Here is a 22,244-nt window from a genome sequence, read left to right on the forward strand (position 1 = left end):
TACAGAAGCCATTTGTGTGAAGTGCTTTTGACATACTTCAGCAGGAAAAACATTGTAAATGCAAGTAGATATTTATTAAAGTTGGACGTAATCAAATTTTTAAGGGGCACAATTGGGATTAGAAAGTCTAACTGGATGGTAGACCAAGTTCAAGGGGCCAGATATCTTGTTACGCAATGTTAACAGAAGAACTGGGATTTGTAACTATTTCCATAGATTGGGGCAATGATAAAAATCGAAATGCCTATTAACTCCATACCATGATCTCTCTATACTAGTTTAATATTAATTCACAGTTTAATATTAACATCTTAAGTGTTGGTGCTGTTGTATTATAGGAAGTGGTCAAACTACACGCTCAGTGGCCACTTTATTAGGTACACCAGCGTGTTGGTGTAAATATCTAATCAGCCAATCATGTGGCAACAACTCAATGCATAAAACCATATAGATGTGGTCAAGAGGTTCAGTTGTTCTGAACAAATGTCAGAATGGGGAAGAAATGTGACCCAAGTGACTTTGACCACAAAATGATTGTTGGTGCTGGACCGGGGTGGTTTGAGCATCTCAGAAACTGCTGATCTCCTGGGATTTTCACACACAACAGTCTCAAGTTTACAGAGAATGACATGAAAAACTTTATTTATATATATATATATAAAAATCTAGTGAGCGGCAGTTCTGTGGGTGAAAGTTCTTTCTTAATGAATGAGGTTGGAGCAGAATGACCAGACTGTTTCAAGCTGACAGGAAAGCAACAGTAAGGCAAATAACTATGCGTTACAACAGTGGTATGCAGACCAGCATCGCTAACACGAAATACACCAAACCTTGAAGTGGATGGGCTACAGCAATAGAAGGCCATACCAGGTTCCCTCCACTAAAGAAGCCACTGAGTGCACGTGACTTTAGAAGTGTGCTTTGGTACAGGAGTGTTAACATCTAGTAGTGCAGGCATTGTTTTCTTCCTCGGATCTTCATTATTGTGGCTTGAGCACACTCCAATCTCCTTTCATCTGTAACTTTCATTGCCACCCAACCCGACCTCGTGATTGGATTGGGTGGGAGTTCCCGCAGGAAATATGTCCTCGATATTGAGGTGAGCTAATGATTATTAAGGAGAAAAATATGCTGTGGTCTGATATGTAATCTAAAAAAAAGCACAGTGCTCTTGCCACAGAAAGCATATAATGAGAGGCTGATCTCATGACTGTGGTTGGGGCCTTATTTAACTCTGTCTCCTTAACTCAACAATCATTTTCAAAGCTGTACCCTGGCCTCCTGTTTTCCTTCTCACATGAAGAAATCCAGCTTGTGAGCTGGGTAATATTTGCTTTGTGACTGGCTACTCACCCACCCATCTCCTGCTGCCGTTGGTGATCCTAGAATAAATTGGCCAGGCCCTGAAAGGGTGGATGCAAGGGCAAGACCTGGCAACAATATAAATGTAATGCAAGGATTTTTTAGCAGGATGAGGGTAAAGTGGGAGGCAGATTGTAATGGCTCAATCCTATGCTATCAAATCAATGCAATCATTGAATCATTGGGCTGACCTTGGAGAAGGCCCCCAGGAGGTTCACGAGAATGGTCCTGGGAATGAATGGGTTAATGTGTAAGAAGTGTTTGATGTCTCTTGGACTACACTCACCAGACTTTAGAAGAATGAGGTGGAATCTTACTAAAACCTATCAAATTTTGAAGGGGCTAGAATCCCCCTCTATAAGAAACATCCTCTCCATGTTCACGCTATCTAGGCTCTAGATAGAGTGGATGTGGAGAGGATGTTTCCTCTAATGGAGGAGTCTAGGACTAGGGGCACAATTTCAGAATAGAAAGATGTCCTGCACAGCCGTCTAAAGGGATAAGTCATTGGATATACTTAAAGCGGGGGAGATAGGTTCTTGATTAGTGAGAGCATAAGGGCGTCAAAGGTTACTGGGAGAAGACAGGAAATGAGGTCGAGTGGGATAATAAGTCAGCTATAATTGGATGCTGGAGTAAACTCGATGGGCCAAATGGCCTAATTCTGCTCCTATGTCTTATGGTCTCAATTGTAGAAGATTAGAGTACTGGAACACGCTCATTAGTCCACAAAGTCTGTGCTGAATATGGTGCTGAATTAAACCAAGACTCTTCTTGTCTACTTGCACCAATACCCAAGGCTGCCCATTCCAGATGCCCACCTCTGTGTGTATAAATTGATGCACTACACATCTCTAAATTTTTCCCCTCTTCCTTAAATGCATGTCTTCCAGTACTTGACATTTATATCCTGCGGGAGTAAAGATCTGTCTCCTCTGTCTTTGCCTTTACCATGGGGGGAGAAAAGATTCTAATTGTCTACCCTATCTAAACTTGCTGCCCGTTACACCTCTGACATTTAGGGGAGCAATGAAGGTCCCCCATCTCTGGTGGTGTTCAGAGCTATCTTCATTGTGTCAGTAGTTTCCTCTCTGTTTTCATTACTGTCAGTCATGCAAGTCTGGGGTGGAGACTCAGGAATACCGTCACCCTTGGATGTGGAACAATTTTTCGTTGCTGTTTCCATAACGATTTTGTTTTACCAGTCAAGGTTTGTAGTCCTGAGCTGAGCCCCAGAACCTGCTGGACCAGTAGACCACTCTTAGTTCGTCCTCTACCCTTTGACCTGTTTGACATGGATGACCCTGCCAAGAGCCAAAGAATAAAGCCCTGATGCCAGCCAACAGAGCTCTCTGAGAATTTGAGGCCACCAAGCCTCCAAACCACGACATGGTTCTGGTATTCTTGGAGATCCCCTATCTTTGCCTCTCATAATTTTATGAACTTCTCTCAAGACTCCCCTCAGCCTGCCAAGCTCCAGAGAAAACAACTGAAATTTGTCCAACTTCTCATTATTAGCTCATACTTTCTAATGCAGCAAACCTTTTGTACACCATTTCCAAAGCCTCAACATCCTTCCTGCGATAGAGTGACAAGACCTGCGCACACTATACCAGTTGTGGCCTAACCAAAGTTTTATATACAGTTGCAAATTGACTTGCTGACTCTTGAACTCAATGCCCCCACCAGTGAAGACAGGCATGCTATGTGCCACTTATACTACAGTAATTACTTGTGCAGCCGCCTTCAGTGAGCTATAGATTTGGACCGCAGGATCCCTTCTCATCAGAAATTCTTCCTTTTGGAAAATGCGATTCTTATTGGAGATGTTTTAAGATATTGTGACCAAAGGTAGACTTCATAATTTGTTTAAAAACATGAGTGCAGTCCATAAAGTCATAAGGTATAGGAGCAAAATCAGGTCATTCAGCCATTGGGTTTGCTCTGCCATTTAAAAAAAAAATCAAGTTGGTTTTAATTGTCATTCAAATCATACTTGGATACATCCAAATGAGACAGTATTCTTCTGGAGCCAAGATGCCAAAACTTATCATGGCTGATTTATTATCCCCGCCCCCACCCCCCAATCCTATTTTCCTGCCTTCTCCCTGTAACCTTTGACCCCCTTACTAATCAAGAATTTATCAAACTCTGCTTTAAATATACCCAATGGCTTGGCCTGCACATCCATCTGTGGCAATAGATTCCACAGATTCACGTTGTGCATTTAATATTTCAGTAATGTTGTAAATGTGTTGTTTAATTAAGAATTCTTTGGTTAATTAATTCATCGTAGATTGTATGTGAATGGCATATGTCATCATGCACCCACGTCATACGACCATGCCTCGCTTATTGTAAGAATTAAACAAAGACCTGTTTTTCTGGGCCCCATCTTTGTCCTGCAATTAGCTTTATATTTTGGAGTTGCAAAACATAATACTCACCAACTCCTGGCTGAAGAGATTCCTCCTCATCTCTGTCCTAAAGGAGTGTCCTTGTATTCTGAGGCTCTGTCCTTAATCCTAGATTCCCCCACTACTGGAAACAGCTTCTCCATGTCTACTCTATCCAGGCCTTTCAAAATTCGATATGTTTCACCGAGATCCCCCTTCATTCTTCGAAACTCCAGTGAATATAGGCCCAAAGTCATCAAATGCTCCTTGTACATTAACCCTTTCATTTTCAGGATCATTCCCCTGAACCTTCTCTGGACCATTTCAATGCCAGCACATCCTTTCAGATAAGGGGCATAAAACTCTTCACGATATTCCAAGTGCAGTCTAACCAATGCCTTATAAAATCTCAGCGTTATATTCTTGCTTTTATATTATAGTCCTTGGGAAATGTATAGCAGTTAGCATAATCACTTTATAGCACCTGCGTTCAAATCCTGCCTATGTCTTTAAGGAGTTTGTGTATCCTCCCTGTGACCATGTGAGTTTCCTCACACATTCCAAAGACTTGTGGGTTAGTCAGTTCTTTGATCATAAGACGTGGGAGCAGAAATGGATCATTTGGCCCATTGAGTCTGCTCCACCATTCAATCATGGCAGATCCTCCCCCACTCCCCGGCCTTCTCCTCATAAATCTTTGATGCCGTGTCCAATCAAGAACCTATCCAGCTCTGCCTTAAATACACCCAATGACCTGGCATCTACAGCTGCCTGTGGTAATAAATTCCACAAATTCACCACCCTCTGGCTAAAGGTATTTCTCCGCATCTCCGTTTTAAATGAACGCGTGGGTGTAATTGTGCAGCATAAGCTGGTTGGGCTGAAGGCTCTGTTACCATGTTGCTAAATAAATAAGAAAGCATTACATTTGCCTGCCTTCCTACCAACCCGACCTGGAAGTTGACTTTCAGGGAAAGTCCTTTTGCATCACTGATTTCTGAATTTCCCTCCCCGCCCCCCCCCCCCCCATTTAGGAAAGTCTTTGCCTTTTCCCACATTTAATTACAGCAGAGTGAGATAGAGGATCCAATTTTCAAAGTTTAGTTGCAATGGGGAGTAAGTATTTCATTTCCTTCCTGCAACTGAAATATGTTTGCAAAAATATTGCAATCATCTGGGTCTGATAGCTTAAGGGAGTGGAATTAATTTAAGTACAGATAATCTGGGCTTTTAGAGGCTTTGCCAGTCTCAGCAATGTAACCATGCTTGTTATTCTCAAAGCTGTTTTCCAATGATGCAATCAGCATTTAGCGTGAATAAAAGGCGGTGTCTCTGAGGCTCAGTGGGTAAAGAAGTTTGCAGAACCACATACTGAGGGTAGATTATTATGGGTCTGATTCTTGGTTGATGCTGATTTAGTTGACCTCAATGGAGTCACTAAGTGAGGTCTATTATTAGTCTTGTTGTTCATAGTAAAGGCAAATTTAAAAAAAATTCTCATCTAGGATTCAAATGTTTCTTTCCTCAGTTCCTCTCCACTGGCTTCTGTGCAAATGTTTCTTTGTTTTTAATATTCTGCCAGCCCATTATCACCAAGATGAGAAAAGCTGAAGCTGCTGGAAATCCAGTGCTGGAGGAAATCAGAAGGCATCTATGGAAAAGAGCAAACAGTCGATGTTTCGGGCCAAAACCCTTCATTCGGACTGGGGAGAGAAAGCATGAGAAGCTAGAGCAGGAAGGTGTGGGGAGGGGAGGACAAAGCACTTGGTGATAGGTGAAACTGGGGCAGGGGCTGAAGTAAAGAGCAGCGAAGATGGAGGGTGAAAGAGCTAAAGGACTGGAGAAGGGGGAATCTGGTAGGAGAGGGTAAAAGACCATGGACAAAAGGGAAAAGGAGGAGCTCCCAAGGGAGCCAACTCAAGGGAACCCCCCCCCCACCATTCCCATTCCTGTTTCCACCTGTCACCTCGTCTGTTTACCTGCCCATCACCTCCCTCTGGTGCTCTTTCCCCTTCCCTTTCTTTCATAGTCATCCACCCTCTCCTATTAGATTCCCCTTTCTCGAGCCCTTAATCTCTTTCACCTTTCTTCCCAGCTCCTTACCTCACCTCTCCTCCTCTCCCAGTTTCACCTATCACCACCACCTTGTACTTCTCCGTTCCCTACCCCCGCCAACCTTCGTCCCAACCTTCTTACTCTAACTTCTCATCTCTTTTTCCAGTCCCAGTGAAGGGACTTGGCCTGAAAAGTCAACTGGTTACTCTTTTCCATAGAGGCTGCCTGTCCTGCTGAGTTGCTCCAGGATTTTGTGCGTATAGCCCATTATCAGTAATGCTTTATGTCTCAAATCATCAATCTCCTCTATAAACCTCCATGAAAGGAAGCTCTTTGCATGGGTCCAGCCTGAACTTTCAGTCCTTTTGTTCAGGCCTTGGGTTTGCATATCTTTGTGCACCGACAACGGGCCTGTTCTGTCACATGATGCTTTTCTCAGTCATCACTCATTTTTTTTAAATGAAGCTCTTGGCATGTTGTGCTATGTTGAAAGCTCTATCATTTGAAGTAACACACACAAAATGCTGGAAGAACTCGATGGATCAGGCAGCATCTATAGAGAAGAATAAAGAGTGTGTTTATCTGCTTGAAAATCATTGTCAGGGTAGATAAGTTCTTCAACTTCCATCAAGCCTCGTGTTCCTCCAGTGCTTTGGTTGCATTAATAAACATCGACTCTTTATTGCTCTCCACAGATGCCTTCTGACTTCCTACAGCATTTAGTCTGTTACTCTGGATTTCCAGCATCTGCAGAATCTCTTCTGTCTCTCTTTCGAATTTGTTGCAGAACTCATTACCACTAATGTTGTCATCCTATGGCTAAGTGGTTGGGAGATTTCTGTAGATTAGGGGCAGGGAAGCCTGCAAAATACTAAAATAATGTATGACTTTGGGTATTGGTCAAACTGAGATCAGAGAAAAAGGACTGGAAAAATATTGGCTTTTGTTGCTTTCATTTTGCACTGCAATGTGACTGATTTGCATCCCTTGACTATCACTCACAATTGAAGAAACTTGGTCAATATCTGGGGTTAGAAAAGGTTGAGCACTTGGGTCTATAATCATTAAAGTTAATCATTAAATCACAAGAACTAGAGGTGATATTGGAAAAAAAAGATATTGAAGGGGTTAAGGGAACATAGATTTGTTTCTCTGAAATCTGTCATTCAATAAAATGTTGACCTCTGATCTCTGTGCCACTTTCGTGTACTTGTTCTCTTTCCCTTGATTTTGTTAACGCTTTGACAGACCAGCTCTGGGAAACGTCATCCCTATATCCACCCTGGAAGTCCCAGTTAAGTGATATACATTTCAGTGCGATCACTTGCCAATGTACCGGGGCTCACGTAGCGTACAGGACTGGTTTGTTTAATTTGAGCTTGTAAGAGAACCCCTTCAATCCAATAACCAATCCTTTGAACATTTTCTGCTCTCTGTTTGCAGATATATCGATTTGTGGGTATTGGTCGCATCTCACTCGGGCCCTATATGAAGTCTTTACTCTCAATCCTAATCTTCTTGCATTTAAGGCCAGCATTCTATTTGCCACCGTAATTGCTTGCTGTTAACTTTCAATGAATTGTGTGTATGAGAGTGTGTAGGTTTAGTTTTGCAAACCCTCATTGAAATGAGGTTGAAGCTTTATAGAACTAGTTGGGTTAGGATTGGACGCTAAACACCACTTATGTTGCTGAAGTTTAAGACAGATGGAAAAATCCTAGATTTTTTTAGAATGGTAAGGTTCCAAAGTATTTTTTATAACCAAGAGAATTGAATATGCCTGGGCTCTTTCGGTTATGTGTTTAATATTCTGTGTTTTTTGCTTTTTTTTTTCTTGTTGCTATTTGCGAGATTTGTTTTTTTTTTGGCACATGGGGGGTTTGATGTTCTTCCAATGGGTTCCATGGTCGTCTTCGTTTTGTGGCTGTCTGTGGGGAAGATGAATCTCAGGGTTGTATACTGCATTCATTCTTTGGTATTAAATCTTTGAACTGGGGGTACAGATACATAGTTCCCTGAGAGGAGGTAAGTTGGCGAAGAATGCATTTGGCATCCATGCCTATCAATCAGGGAACTGAGTACAGGAATCAGAACATCCTGTTTTAACAGTGCAAGTAATTGTTGAAACCACACTCATAGTATTGCGTGTAGGTTTGGTCAACCAGCTATAGGAAGGATGTCATTAAGTTGGAATGGGGTAGGGACTTTTTCCTCTGGAGGATGGAGGCCGTGACTGTAGTGGTTATATAAAAAGTAATCATGAAGTTTCTAGATAAGTTGAATGGTCACCATCATTTTTTTTCCCTAGAATAGGGAAGTCTAAAACTAGAGGGCACATAGGTTTAAGGTGAGAAGAGAAAGATTTAAAGGGGATCTGAGAGCGCTTTGCAAGGAGATTTAGTACATGTGCACAAGGTCATACCTTGTTTGGGTAGCGTAAATAGAGAGAAGTTGTTCCCATTAGTGTCAGGTTCAAAAATCAGATATATATTTGAGTCAAAGTGGACTTTTTCTTTCACTCAGATAGTAGTTTGAACTTTGAATTCTGTTTTTGTGGGGAGCATAAGAGCAGAATTTGACCATTTGGCCTATCCAGTCTGCTGTGCTATTTGATGATGGCTGATTTAATTTCCCTCTCAACCCTACTCTCCTGCCTTTTCCATGTAACCTGGCATCTATAGCCATCTGTGGCAATGAATTCAACAAATTTGCCACCCTTTGGACAAAAAATAATCCTCCTCATTTCTGTACTGAAGGGACGTCCCTCTATTCTGAGGCTTTGCCCTCTGGTCCTAGACTCTCCCACTATTGAAGCCATCCTCTCCATATCCGCTCTGTCCGGACCTTTGAATATTCAGCAGGTTTCATGAGCTACCCCCTGTCCTTCTACACTTCCGTGAGTACAGGCCCAGAGATGGAAACAGTACATCAAAGCTCTCAAAGAGGGAGCTGCATAGAAACTTGAGTGGGATTGACCTGCAGGGTTGTGGATCCTGGTGGCAGGAACCATCTGCCCAAGAGCTGTCGTAGCAGGGATGTGAAACTCAAAGGAAGTCCATTTCTCTACTGCTGAAAATAAATGAGGGCTACTGTTGGACAGAATTGTGGGGAGGGTCTCTGAAGAAGTAGAGTATCATTGGTAGAGGTGGCCCAACGCTTTATTTTTAGTGGAGAGGAGAATCTTTGGAGGTTGTGAAGAAAATTGGTGGCAACTGAAAGTTAGAGTTTCTTGTCATTCAACCATGCACATGTATACAGCTAAACAAAACATTGTTCCTCTGGGGCCAAGGCTAAAACACAGTACATGCAGTTACAATATAGCACATATAGTTATGAAACAGCATGCATAGAAATGATAAAACACAATATAGTCGCAGAATAATATTAGCACAAGCCCCTGAGAGGGTTGGCCTGAAGATTGATGGTGCATGGGCTATTGACTTGGAGCCACGTTTCTGTAAAATTAAGCATGCAGCAGTTCCTCATTTCGCGCTACATTAGCTGCAGACAAATGTAATCCAGTTTGTTTTTTGGGCAGCAAACATTAGAAAGCAGTATTGGCAGGAGAACCGACCCACAGGCCTAGCCTTTTAACCAAGCACAGATTCCGGCATGCTTGTTGTGCTTCTGTTTTCTCTCGCCCCACTTCTGTCGAGATATTTTTCATTTGGAAAGTATCTAAACGAAAGAAAGCAGAGGGAGAGGGAAGGGGAAGGTGATCCACAATGTTGTTCATAAATGATTTTCATGACTTCATCTTTGAGAGAGGTCCACTATTAGGCAGCAGTGGACAGGAAGAGAGAGGGTTTGGAACTTCAAACTGACTGGTATGACGCCATTTTGAGAACACTACATCTCTGAGCAGTCAAGTATTAGTTCCTCTATTCTATAATTTATACCACATTAGGTGGTGCTATTGCTTATAGGATCCTGTAAAGACGATAAAGATAATTTAAATATAATGAGTCCTGAAGAAGGTTCTTGACCCGAAGCATTGACTGTTCATTTCTGTAGATGCTGTCTGACCTGCCAAGATCCTCCAGTGTTTTGTGTGTGTGTGTGTTGCTTTGGATTTTCAGCATCTGCAGAATTTCTTGTGTACCTTCATTGTGTACAATAGTTTGTGTGTCCAGCTATTGGAAGTTAAATTTCGTGCTTAGCTGTGTTTTACTTTTACACAATCTACAGTCTGACTGGAATAGGTTTCGTCCAACTTGGTAAACAACGTGATGCAAGACCAGTTCAGGAGTCTAATTGCCAAACCTCTTATTTGTATATAATTCTTTGCTTATTTATTATTATTGTTATTATTTTTGTATTTACAGTTTGTCTTCTGCACTCTGAGCGTCCTAGCTGGGTGGTTCTTCATTGATTTTGTTATGGTTATTGTTCGAGAGATTTATTGAGCATGCCCATAAGAAAATTAATCTCAGGGTAGTATATGGTGACATATATGTACTCTAATAATAAATTTATTTTGAACTTTCTTGCCTTTGCTCAGCCCAAAATAAAATGCCACCAGTGCATGACATAGACATCTCCTGATCCTTGACCATCACAGGCACCTCCCTCCGGCAATTGTCCTCAGGAGCAGTTCAGTAAAGAGGGACCAGTTCCAACTTGAGGGCAGAGAGGTATGGCCAATAAAAGCTGCCTTGCCCTGCCACTCTGATGAAGAATTTAGAACTGAAAGCAAATTTCAAAGATTATACGTCGAGGAAATGCTTGTTGTTCATTCTTTCTGCCTCTGGAATCAAGCTGGCATTGTAAATGGGGAAGTTCTCATACACTCCATCGATTGCTGGCGCTGCATTCACCACCCATCCTGTGCTCTTGCCAGGGGCTTTCCTTGTGAACTCAAGCAGTGCCTGTTGTGTTGTAAGTCAGATGGAAAATGCTTGGAGTGCTCTGCCAGAATGGTTGCCCATATGTTGTGTTGTGGTCTATGTCTTTAGGCCGATCTCATATCCCTATCTATCCCCACCATTCCACAAATAATGCAGTGATGTCATGTCATTAGAAAGGTTATGTAATTATTTATCCCTTTTGATGACAATCCTACTCTTATTTGTTAACGCAACATGCCAGCAGTCACTTGTAACTTGCTGTGTCAGCTGATGACACCAACATCTGCCTTTGATTGTTTATGAATTTGTTTTAAATAAAAGCAAGGTGTTTTAAGCAGCCTCTGTGTCTTATAGGTGCTTATGAAGCCGGCACCTCTCTTGTCTGTACCTACCACCCCAAGAGCCTGCGCATCCAACGTAACTCCACAACTTCCGCCATCTCCAAAGTGATCCTACCACCAAACGTATCTTTACCCCCCCACAATCCCCCCGTCTGCTTTCTGCAGGGTTTGCTCCCTTTATGATTCCCTTGTCCATTCTTCCCTCCCCACTACTCTCCCCTCCTCCCCCCCTCACCATTTATCCCTCTAAGCAGTCAAATTGCCACAACTGCTCATTGATCTCCTCCCTCACCTCCATTCAGAGCCCCAAACAATCCTATAGATGAGGCAATACTTCACATGCGAACTGCTGGGGTCATCTATTGTGTCCAATGCAGCCTCCTCTACATTATTGAGACCAGTCATAAATTAGGATACAGCTTCATTAGGCATCTCTGCTCCATGGGCCGAAAGCAGAACTTCCAGTTCTGATATGTCAGTCCATGACCTCCTTTTGTGCCAAGATGAGGCCACCCTCATGGTGGAAGAGTTACATCTTGTATTCCATCTGGGTAGCTTCCAACCTGATGAATATGAATATCAATTTCTCCTATTGGTTTAAAAAAAACCTTCCTCCTTCTTCTATTCTGCACTCTGTCTCTTACCTCTTCTCACCTGCCTATCACCTCCCCCTGGGTCCCCCTCCTTTTTCCCTTTCTCATATGGTCTACTCTCCTCTCCTATCAGATTCCTTCCTCTCCAGCCTTTTACCTTTCCTACCCATCTGGCTTCACCTATCATCTTCTAACTATCTGCCTTCCCCTCCCCCTAGCTTTTTATTTGGGCGTCTTCTGCCCTCCTTTTCAGTCCAGAAGAAGGGTTTTGATCCAAAATGTTGACTATTTATTCTCTTCCATGGATGCTGTCAGACCTGCTGAGTTCCTCCAGTATTTCGTGTGTGCTACCTCTTTCACCATATAGTAATTTTCGGACTTGTTCATTGACATGCTCTCGCCACTCATTGCAGGCATCTCTCTTATGGGTTTATTTCAATAAATTTGGTCAGGGCACTTTGCTGGCATTAGGTATTGCCAAACTGCTTTTGACCAGGTTTTAAAAAAAAATCTTTGACAGGAATTACAATCCCTAATAAATCCTGGAGCTGAAAGACTTACTTGGCCTTTTCAAAGTGTAGTTAGGAGTCAAAAGTCATGCAAAGACCATATCATAAAGATGGCAAATTTAATTTTCAGAAACTCATTACTGAACCTAATGGGTTTTCACAATAGCCAGATTGTTTCATGGTCACCTTTACTTATGCTGGTATTTTATACCCAATTTTCTTTAAATTACAGGAATTTAAATTCCTTGGCTTCAAAATCTCCTCAAAAAGCTGTTGGCATACTGGTCTGATTTGGCCAATGTGCTTCTAGTGTTTATTTCTTTTAAATTCGATAAAGCATCTGCAAACAAGAATTACGAGGTACAAGTGTTGCTTGTACATCTCCTGATAGTTACGAGCAGTCATTGTGAAGAGCAGCAGCATTGTCATTATGCCAATAATGGTTGCAGGGGTTAACATTATTCATGAAGATGAGTGTTGGAGTACGGCATAGGGGTGGGTGGTGGAAGGGGGTCTGTGAACTTGGAAATATTAGTAGAAAGTGACAGTAACGCATGAGGATTATGAATCAGAATCAGGTTTATCACTGACCTCGTCACCCAGGACATGACCTCATCTCAATGACTCAGGAACAGTCCCATCCCCTTTGCCATCCGATTTCTGAATGGACATTGAACCCATGAACACTACCTCATTACTCCTCACTACCTTTTTTAATTTCTATCTTTGCACTATTTTATACATGTTTAACTATTTTATTTGTATGTATGTGTATATATATGTGTGTGTATGTATGGGTGTGTGTGTGTATATATATATATAAAATAAGTAGTTAAATGGTTAAATATTTACTTACTGTAACTCAAGTTTTTTTTCTGTTGTTATGTACTGCTGCTACAAAGGCAACAAATTTTATAACTTACGCCAGTGACGTTAAATCTGATTCTGACACATGTCTGGAAATTGTTGTTTGGAGGCAGTAGTACAATGCAATACATAAAGTTACTAAAGGATTCAATAAGAAATGTAAAAAAATATATAGTATAAAAAGAGAACAAAATATTGAAGTCTATGGACGATTCAGAAATCTGACAGCAGAAGGTGTTCTTCCTAAAACGTTCAGTATGGACCTTCAAACTCCAGCACCTGTTCCCTTGCAGTAGTAATGAGAAGAAAGCATATCCTGGATGGTGGTGATGTGCTTTTTCAAGACCCACAAGCCTGCTCTGCTATTCAGTCGATCATAATATTGTCCATCCATAAGCATCTTGTCAATGAAGAAAGGACTGAAAGCAGACGTATGGACCAGGAGTTGCATATCATCCAGACTGAGTAAGGGTCAGTGATTATTAATACAAGCGATTCGGCAGATGCTGGAAATCCAGAGTAGCACACACAATGCTGAAGGAACTCAGCAGGTCGGGAAAGGAAAAAACAGTTGATGTTTGGTGCCGAGGCCATCAGCTTCCCTATAGAGCATAAATGAAGCAGATGGCTATTAAAGCAATCCAATATTTAACGGGTGCATTATTGAGAACATCTTTTTATTCAAATGCTATGTTAGAATTCAGTCTGATTTGCTTTTTTGGATGAATGATCGTAGTCCTTGAGTGCTGGTCCAGCGGCTTCCAAGTCACCATAACCTCTGCACAGCCTCTTCATGTCTCCAAAGTGGAGCCAAGTCCTGTTGACCCAAGCCAGAGTGTTCTGTGTCTTTTTCCTGATCTATCAGAGTATCCAAATCCTTCAGCACTGACCTAAGCCAGTATATTTTCTGCCACATTCATTATTTATCAAGAAATCACATGGGATGTGAAGTAGATAAATACTGAATCTTTAACAAATGAACATGTTGACTGTGTAGAAGGAATTGGAGCATTAAACACAGTCTAGAAAGGTTGGCCTGAATAACTAGCCTCTGCACTATCAATTTTATAAAGTTTTAGTCTGTCAATGTTCAGATTTCCAGTAGTAATTTTGTCTCTTCCTTTTTTTTCTTCCCTCAGTACTATGAAATGTCCTATGGATTGAACATTGAAATGCATAAACAGGTAAGTCTTTTCCTCAGTGTTTTGAAGGTTGAACAGCTCCATTAATCAGTGTTACTGCTTCTTACTTTTGTAGAAATGACGGTAATTTTCCCTATCTCCACACTGCAGTCACAGACTGTAATGTCCCTCTGCACTCCACTATCATCCGTCTCCAGAGTTAGTGGCAGGAATCCCACAGGAATAGCTTCAGATACAGCACAAAATCTAGTATGAGGAACAAGGCCGGGGCAGACTAGGAAGGGGCCAGGATGTGGGGATTCATAATCCCTGAGGTCACCTGGCACTGACCCATTCACAAAATCAAACTACTCAGCTGAGGCACTTTCTGAATGGAAGCCACTTTATTATGACCGGACGTACGTTCTAAGAGAGCTGTTATCAATCTAGCAGTTGGCTAGTAATTCTTTTTCAGAAAGCTTTGCACAAAAGGAATTCAGCCCATCACATCTGCTTTATTTGTCAGGGAAAGCTGACCGTAGAATGCCATATTTTTTTTGCCCCATGCTTGTTTCCCTTAATTTCTCTTTTATGTATCATAATCATTATCAATTAAACCAGCTTATTTTGTATTTTAATTGAAAATACGTTTAAAATGTACTCAAGAAGATCCATAAATAAGTGACCCTTTGGGATGGACATAAAACGGGTTAAGTTCGTACAGACCTGTCTCTACTGCCCATTATGCTGCTGGCATTTAGGCCAGCAAAGAAGGTCCTCCATCTCTTGCAGCGTTCAGGGCTTCCTTCCTCGTATCAGTAGCTCGGTTGTCGCTACTGTCAGTCATGCAAGTTCCGGGTGGAGACTCGGGGATGTCATCGCACTCAGATATGGAATGATTCTTTGTTGCTGTTTCTGCAACAAGTTTTGTTTTACCAGTCAGGGTGGTTGCCCTTGAACTGAACTCCCAAAACTGGAGGGCCGGTGGACCACTCTTGGCCTGGCCTTAACCCTTTGACCTCTTTGCCATGGGTGACCCAACCAAGAGCTAAAGCACAAAGCCCCAATTCCAGCCAACATTGCTCTCTGAATCATTGAGGCACGCAAGCCTCCAAATCACAACAAGGTCGTGGTGCTCTTGGAGGTTAGTACAGACAATGGCTACCGAAACCAACGGATGGCGTAGTTTGATTGGGCATGTTGCTCAATTATCCTGAAAGTGAAAATGGTTTATTCATGTGTCTCAGGAAAATGGTGTGGTGTCCTTTATAATGTCCTTTTGACCTACAGAGTCATAGTACATGATGGCCTTTGAATGCCTTCTGAAATGATCCAGGGGATCGATTGGAATAAAAAGTTAAACCATCTCCAGGGAATAGTCCAGACTCATCGTATTTGCCCACATACAGAGGATGAATGTTTCTCCATGTTTATTGGTTCAAATTGTGCCTTCTGAAGTTATCAGTGATGTTATTGTTTTCAAGTTTGTATGAAGAGAACAGGGATGCTAATTTGGCTCACGTGGCCATTGGCTCCATACAAACTATTTGCCGGGCCTCTCTGTTGAACTCTGTCAGCTTGTGCCCACTATTTTGCTTTTGTGCTTACCTAGCTCCATTTAAATTAGTGGTTCCCAATGTGGGGTCCTTGATGGTATTGGTCCATGGCATAAAAAAGGTGGTTTAAATCTATGTTGTATTGTTGCAAAGAATTTTCTTTTCTACTGGGTTAATAAGTGAGTTTCCAGAACTCCAGTTGGGTTTATCTGGAGCTGTCTTGTACTTGAGATTCCAAATTTGTCCTGTCTCTTTCATGCTAGATATACTCACAATGGTAAATTTTTCTAGTTCTCCATCTCTCTCTTACGGAGCTCTTGAAGTTTGTTTTTTTTCCAGTCATTTTGGTGTATTTTAACCCATTTATTACAGAAGATGCACAGTATGACCATGGGCTTTTCAAGATGATGTGACTTCATAAATCTCCTGTTATTTAGGCCCTCGGGTTAGTTTGGAGGAAGGGTGTGGTCTGGGGAGACAAAGAGTATAGGTCATATCTTGTGCGTGACAGATAGGTCAAGCTCCATAAATGAAACCATCAATAAACACCAGTGAGTGAATCAAAACATGGAAAGCAATTTGCAGTAATTTTTTTCTGTTCCACTGTTTGGGAACAATGCATCAAAGCCCAGAGGAAAGCTGATCTACAAGATCAGCACTGGGCTGGTACTTGTGCCTTCAGGCATTTGTCCTGATTAAATACTGTCTGCTTTCCTGTGGTCGGTCTAACTGGCAATTATCTGTCACCACATCCAAATTAAAAATTTGAGTAACTACAGAATTTTGTTATTTCCAGTGAATAATCCCTGAGCACAAAATGTTTTGGCAACTTATTAGCTTTTCACTGGATTCTGATACTTAAAATTTTTGGATTCAGCAACTCTTGAACTAATTTCTCAGAGGTCTTTTATTTAAAATTCAAGAAAGGGGCTCGACTTGGGACACAAATCAATGGCAGTGATGTCATAGAATAGGTTGCTCTGTGGGTAACTCATCGTTACAGAATGCCTTAACCATTGAATGTGGCAGGCCTGGAACTGTGGGAGCAGGGAGGTCGCTATGTAGTCAGCTGGGTGATGTCAACGTCGGTCTGGACTGCTAAAAACCACAAAGGAAAACTGCTTGTGTGATGTGTTTGTGCCATGATTAGCTTGTGGTCTGTGGGTAGGGCGCAATTAAAGTTGCTCCTGCTTTATTTATAATTTTTGGTCCATGTAGACTGCTGACTGCATAGAGCTCTCTTGCAGTAAAACCACAGGTGCAAGTAGGCAGTGTGATAGAGTCAGCAAATGAACCACTTTAACCAGAAGGAACTGCTGTGAACTAGGTATGGTTGCCAACTAGGGACAAAGTTAGTTGAATGTGGAAGTGCAGCATGCTAAAAGGAGTCCTTACCTAAGAAAAGGCGTGCTGGTATTGGAGAATGCCCAGAGGAGGTTCACTAGAACGATCCCAGGAATGAAAAGGTTAACGTATGAGGAGTGTTTGATGCCTCTAGGCCTGGACTCACTGGAGTTTACAAGAATGAGGGGGAAACCTATCGAATATTGAAAGGCCTAGTTAGAGCAGATATGAACAGGATCTTTCCAACAGTGGGGGAGTTTAGGATCAGAGGGCACAGCCTCAGAAAATGCCCCTTTAGAAGAGAGATGAGGAGGGATTTCTTCAACCTGAGGTTGATGAATCTGGAATTCATTGCCACGGGTTCCTGTTGAAGCTCAGCCAAAGCAGAGATTGACAGGTTCTTGATCAGTAAGGGCATCATAGGTCATGCGGAGAAGGCAGGAGAATAGAGTAGAGAGGGATAATAAATCAGCCATGATGGAATGGTGAAGAAGATTTGATGGGCCAGATGACCTATATCTGCTCCTCTGTCTTAAGGTCATATTGGTAGGATGTGAAAAAGACTACACAGACTAGGTTTCTGTCTCTGGAGTAGGGAAAGATAATCAAATAGGACTTCAAGATGATCGATAAGTATAATGGGAAAAATTGAGAGTAACAAGTTTGACTGGTGGGGGTCTTTCAAAGAAATCAGCATTAATGTTTCAAGAGCAAGCTACAGTTGATGTTGACAAATAATGTTGTCAGATCAGGCAGCTCCTGAGGAGTGAGGAAACAGGCAAACGTCTTAACCTTTCTTTACAAGAGGCCATAGTATATACGTACTAAAGCGGGGTCCTTCAGTGAAGATGTCAGAAAGTGCGTCATTGCTCTTAATGGAAATCTGGAATACCTGTGCACCATAAACCTGCCAACGGTTAGTGGGACTCTATTATAGCTCGGAGCGTCGGAGTTCAGAATTCAATTCTGGTGTCGTCTTTAACGAGTGTGTACGTCCTCCCTGTCAAATGCATGGATTTCTCCCAGCTGCTCCAGTTTCCTCCCACAGTCCAAAGACCTACCAGGTAGGTTAATTGGTCATTGTAAATTGCCCTATGATTGGGTTAGGTTAAAATTGGGCTTGTCAAGGGTTTGCTGGGGTGGCGCGGCTCAAAAGTCTGGAATGGCCTTTTCTGTGCTGTATCACCAAATAACTGGAAGTAAGCCTGAGGTGGAAGGAATTTTTTGGCTGATGTGCTTGGGGATGTGAGACTACAGCAGCTAATGGAATTGAGGTACCGATCTACCTTGATATAATTGAATGGTGAACCAAGCTTGAGGGCTCAGGAAATGCAGCAGTGCTCAAATTGTTTCTAAAATTGAGCCGTTTGGCCAACTTAGCTGAATGATTCGAGGTGGGAGCTGGAATGTAACACATTGTCTCCTATCTTTGGAAGACAGCAAATTGTTTTCATGAGCACTAGTGTTTTCTCTTGAGAGATAAGTTGATAAGAAAGACAGAAGGATCTGGAATTACAAAATCAGATTTGTTCTGTAGTTTTTTCTCAAGACTTTTAGATAATTGGTTCAAAGTTGGTTTTCCCAACTTTATTCTACTGTTTCATTTCTACTCCTAATAAAAGGGCTTCGCTGCAGACTGTACTAATCATCACAGCTAATATTTTCTGCGATGAATCAAACCAAATGGCTGTGGAAATGGATTTAAGATGAGGGATATTGTTTGATTTTTGTTTTCTACCCCTGATTTGGGTCCACCCCTTCAGGCACCTGCAGTTCTGTAGGACCTCGTGCAAAGCGCCAAGTCTTCATGTGCAAACCTTTCTCAGTGACAGCACACAGCGGTTTCAGTGCACCTTCAATCCTGTGTGCATGTACAACTTCTAGAGAGGAATAAGCCACAGGCAGGTCTTATCCTCGTGTCCCTGGGGTGGACAGACTGTTTTTGGTCTGTGCTGTGTTTGTATGATCCACTGTCCTGATTTTATAGGGAAAAGGTCAAATAAATTAGGACTTTCTTCCCAGGAGGCAGGAGAACGAGGGGAGATTTGATAGAGATATACAAAATTATGGTAAATGCAGGCAGGCTTTTTTTCCACTGAGGTCGAGGAAGACTAGAATGAGAGGTCATAAGTTATTATTTATCGATGCAGGGCAGAACAGGCCCTCCTACCCCAACAAACCACACTGCCTAGCGGTCCATTGATATAGCCTAATCTAATCACAGGACAATTTACAATGACCAATTTGCCTCCTAGCCAGTTGATCTTTGGACTGTGGGAGGAAACCGGAGCACCCGGAGAAAACCCCCACAGCCATGAGAAGAACATTTTTTTTAAAAACTCCGCACAGAGGGCACTGGAATTGAACTCCAAGCTGTGAAGCGTCGTGATGACTTTTACGCCACTGTGGTGGTTATGAGTGAAAGGTGAAATTTTTACGAGGAACGTGAGTTGGAACTTCTTTACGAAGAGGGTAGTGAGAGTGTGGAATGAACTACCAGCAGAAGTGGTGGATGTGGGTTTGATTTCAACTTTTAAGAAAAATTTGATTAGGTATATGGATGTGAGGGGTATGGAGGGCTATGGTCAATGGGGTTAGATGGGCCGAAGTGCCTGTTTTGTGCTGTCGTGTTCAAAGTCATTCTGGAGAGCTTTAAAACAAAATGGATTTGTTGTAAAGACCATTTCCCCCCCCCCCCAAGCAAATGATTCACTGCTGATGGCTTATAAAACTGTACATGCAAACTAGCCATTAAAAATACCCTGAAGTAGTGGAGCACTGGTTTTAATCGAGCTTCCGGCTATCAAGGTTGAAATTCCCGAAGGGGTCATTATAGCTCAGGGCAGGACATAAATCTAAACTAGAAATGACATTTCTCTAACATGTGCTACATCCTCCTGTTATTTTTGAAAATGCGCAGGAGCTGATTATTATGAGCTTGACACAATTGCTGTGGGCCGGGATTTGCTTTGCAGACTTGGTACAGTGAAATCCTGAAAGGGGAATTGAGTTTTCACTAAACCTGATGCCCAGGGCAATCCTTTGTCTCTTTGCTTACGCCAGGTGGGGAACTGATTTCCATGAGTGTATCTATTATGTCAGGATGCAAGCCGTAGTAAAGCGAATGTGGAACCTGGTGGCAGGTGGTGTGAACGAGAAAAATAGCATGATTGCAATAAATGGCAGGCTATTTTAATGTATACGGGGGAGAAAGGAATGAAGGTAAAATGGAGCAACTTGAGGAGATGTGTGTGGAGATTAAATTCCAGGATTGAATAGCTAATTTAAAGCAATTCTTAAACTCTGTCAGTATGATAGAGTCATAGAAAACTTCAGCACAGAAATGGGCTCATTTGCCTTTTTAGCCCATGCTAAGGTTTATTCTGCCTAATCCCATCGACCTGCACCTGCACCGTAACCCTCTATACCCTCCCATCCATGTACTTATCCAAATGTCTCTTAAGCATTGAAATCAAACCAACATTCATCACTTCAGGTCGTTCCACACTTTCAGCACCCTCTGAGTGAAGACGTTCCCCCTTGTGTTCCCCTTAAAACTTTCACCTTTCAAAGTTCAAAGTAAATTTATTATCAACGTACATATGTGCAGACAACTAATGTGCAAAAGATGACAAACTGCAAGTACAAAGTTAAAGAAGAAAAAAAATAATAAGAAAACAACCAATAGATATCGAGGACATGAGATGAAGAGTTCTTGAATTTGAGTCCACAGGTTGTGGGAACAGTTCAGTGAATGGGCAAATGAAGTTGAGTGAAATCAGAATCAGGTTTATTATCACCGGCATGTGACATGAAATTTGTTAATTTAGCAGCAGCAGTTCAATGCAATACATAATCTAGCAGAGAGAAAGAAAATTGATAAAATAAAACTAATAATAAACAAGTAAATCAATTACAGTATACTGTACGTATATTGATTTAAAAAGTGCAAAAAGAGAAATGCTGTATATTTTTTTAAAAGGTGAGGTAGTGTCCAAAGACTCAATGTCCATTTAGGAATCTGATGGCAGAAGGGCAGAAGCTGTTTCTGAACCTCTGAGTGTGTGTCTTCAGGCTTCTGTACCTCCTACCTGATGGTAACAGTGAGAAAAGGGCATGCCCTGGGTGCTGGAGGTCCTTAATGGATGCTGCCTTTCTGAGACACCACTACCTGAAGATGTCCTGGGTATTTTTTAAGCTAGTACCCAAGATAGAGCTGACTAGATTTACAATCTTCTGCAGCCTCTTTCGGTCCTGTGCAGTAGCACCCACCACCCCCCCCCCCCATACCAGACAGTGATGCGGCCTGTCAGAATGCTCTCCACGATACAGCTATAGAAGCTATTGAGTGTATTTGTTGACATGCCAAATGTCTTCAAACTTCTAATGAAGTATAGCTGCTGTCTTACCTTCTTTATACCTACATCGATATGTTGGGACCAGGTTAGATCCTCAGAGAGCTTGACACCCAGGAACTTGAAACTGCTCGCTCTCTCCACTTCTGATCCCTCTATGAGGATTGGTTTGTGTTCCTTCGTCTTGCCCTTCCTGAAGTCCACATCTTACTGATGTTCAGTGCCAGGTTGTCGCTGCAGCACCATTCCACTAGTTGACATATCTCACTCCTGTACGCCCTCTTGTCAATGGTTGTATTGTCAGCAAATTTATGGATGGTATTTGAGCTATGCCTAGCCACAGTCATGTGTGTATAGAGAGTAGAGCAGTGGGCTAAGCACACACCCCTGAGGGGCACCAGTGTTGATCGTCAGTGAGGAGGATATATTATCACCAATCCGCACTGATTGTGCTCTTCTGGTTAGGAGGTCAAGGAGTCAATTACAGAGGGAGGTACAGAGGCCCAGGTTCTGCAACTTCTCACTCAGGATTTTGGGAATGATGGTATTAAATGCTGAGCTATAGTCGATGAACAGCATCCTGACATAGGTGTTTGTGTTGTCCAGGTGGTCTAAAGCCGTGTGGAGAGCTATTGAGATTGCGTCTGCCATCGACCTATTGTGGCAACAAGCAAACTGCAATGGGTCCAGGTCCTTGCTGAGGCAGGAGTTCAGTCTAGTCATGACCAACCTCTCAAAGCATTTCATCACTGTCGATGTGAGTGCTACTGGGCAATAGTCATTAAGGCAGCTCACATTATTCTTCTTAGGCACTGGTATAATTGTTGCCTTCTTTGAAGCAAGTGGGAACTTCCGCCCATATTAGTGGAGGTTGAAAATGTCCTTGAATACTCCTGCT

General features: G+C 42.2%; 1 protein-coding gene across 5 annotated transcripts in view; it reads left to right on the forward strand.

The window, feature by feature from the left end:
- The window catches only part of LOC134337378 (transducin-like enhancer protein 4), a 279,756-nt gene that overhangs the window by 38,405 nt on the left and 219,107 nt on the right, over positions 1-22,244 (forward strand). For all 5 annotated transcript variants that reach the window (XM_063032339.1, XM_063032342.1, XM_063032340.1 and 2 more), the window contains exon 4: positions 14,110-14,154. In XM_063032339.1, the coding sequence (XP_062888409.1) occupies positions 14,110-14,154 (45 nt within the window). The remainder of the gene's footprint in view (positions 1-14,109; positions 14,155-22,244) is intronic.

This window comes from Mobula hypostoma, chromosome 24 (genome assembly GCF_963921235.1).
Source record: "Mobula hypostoma chromosome 24, sMobHyp1.1, whole genome shotgun sequence".
Lineage (NCBI taxonomy): Eukaryota > Metazoa > Chordata > Chondrichthyes > Myliobatiformes > Myliobatidae > Mobula > Mobula hypostoma.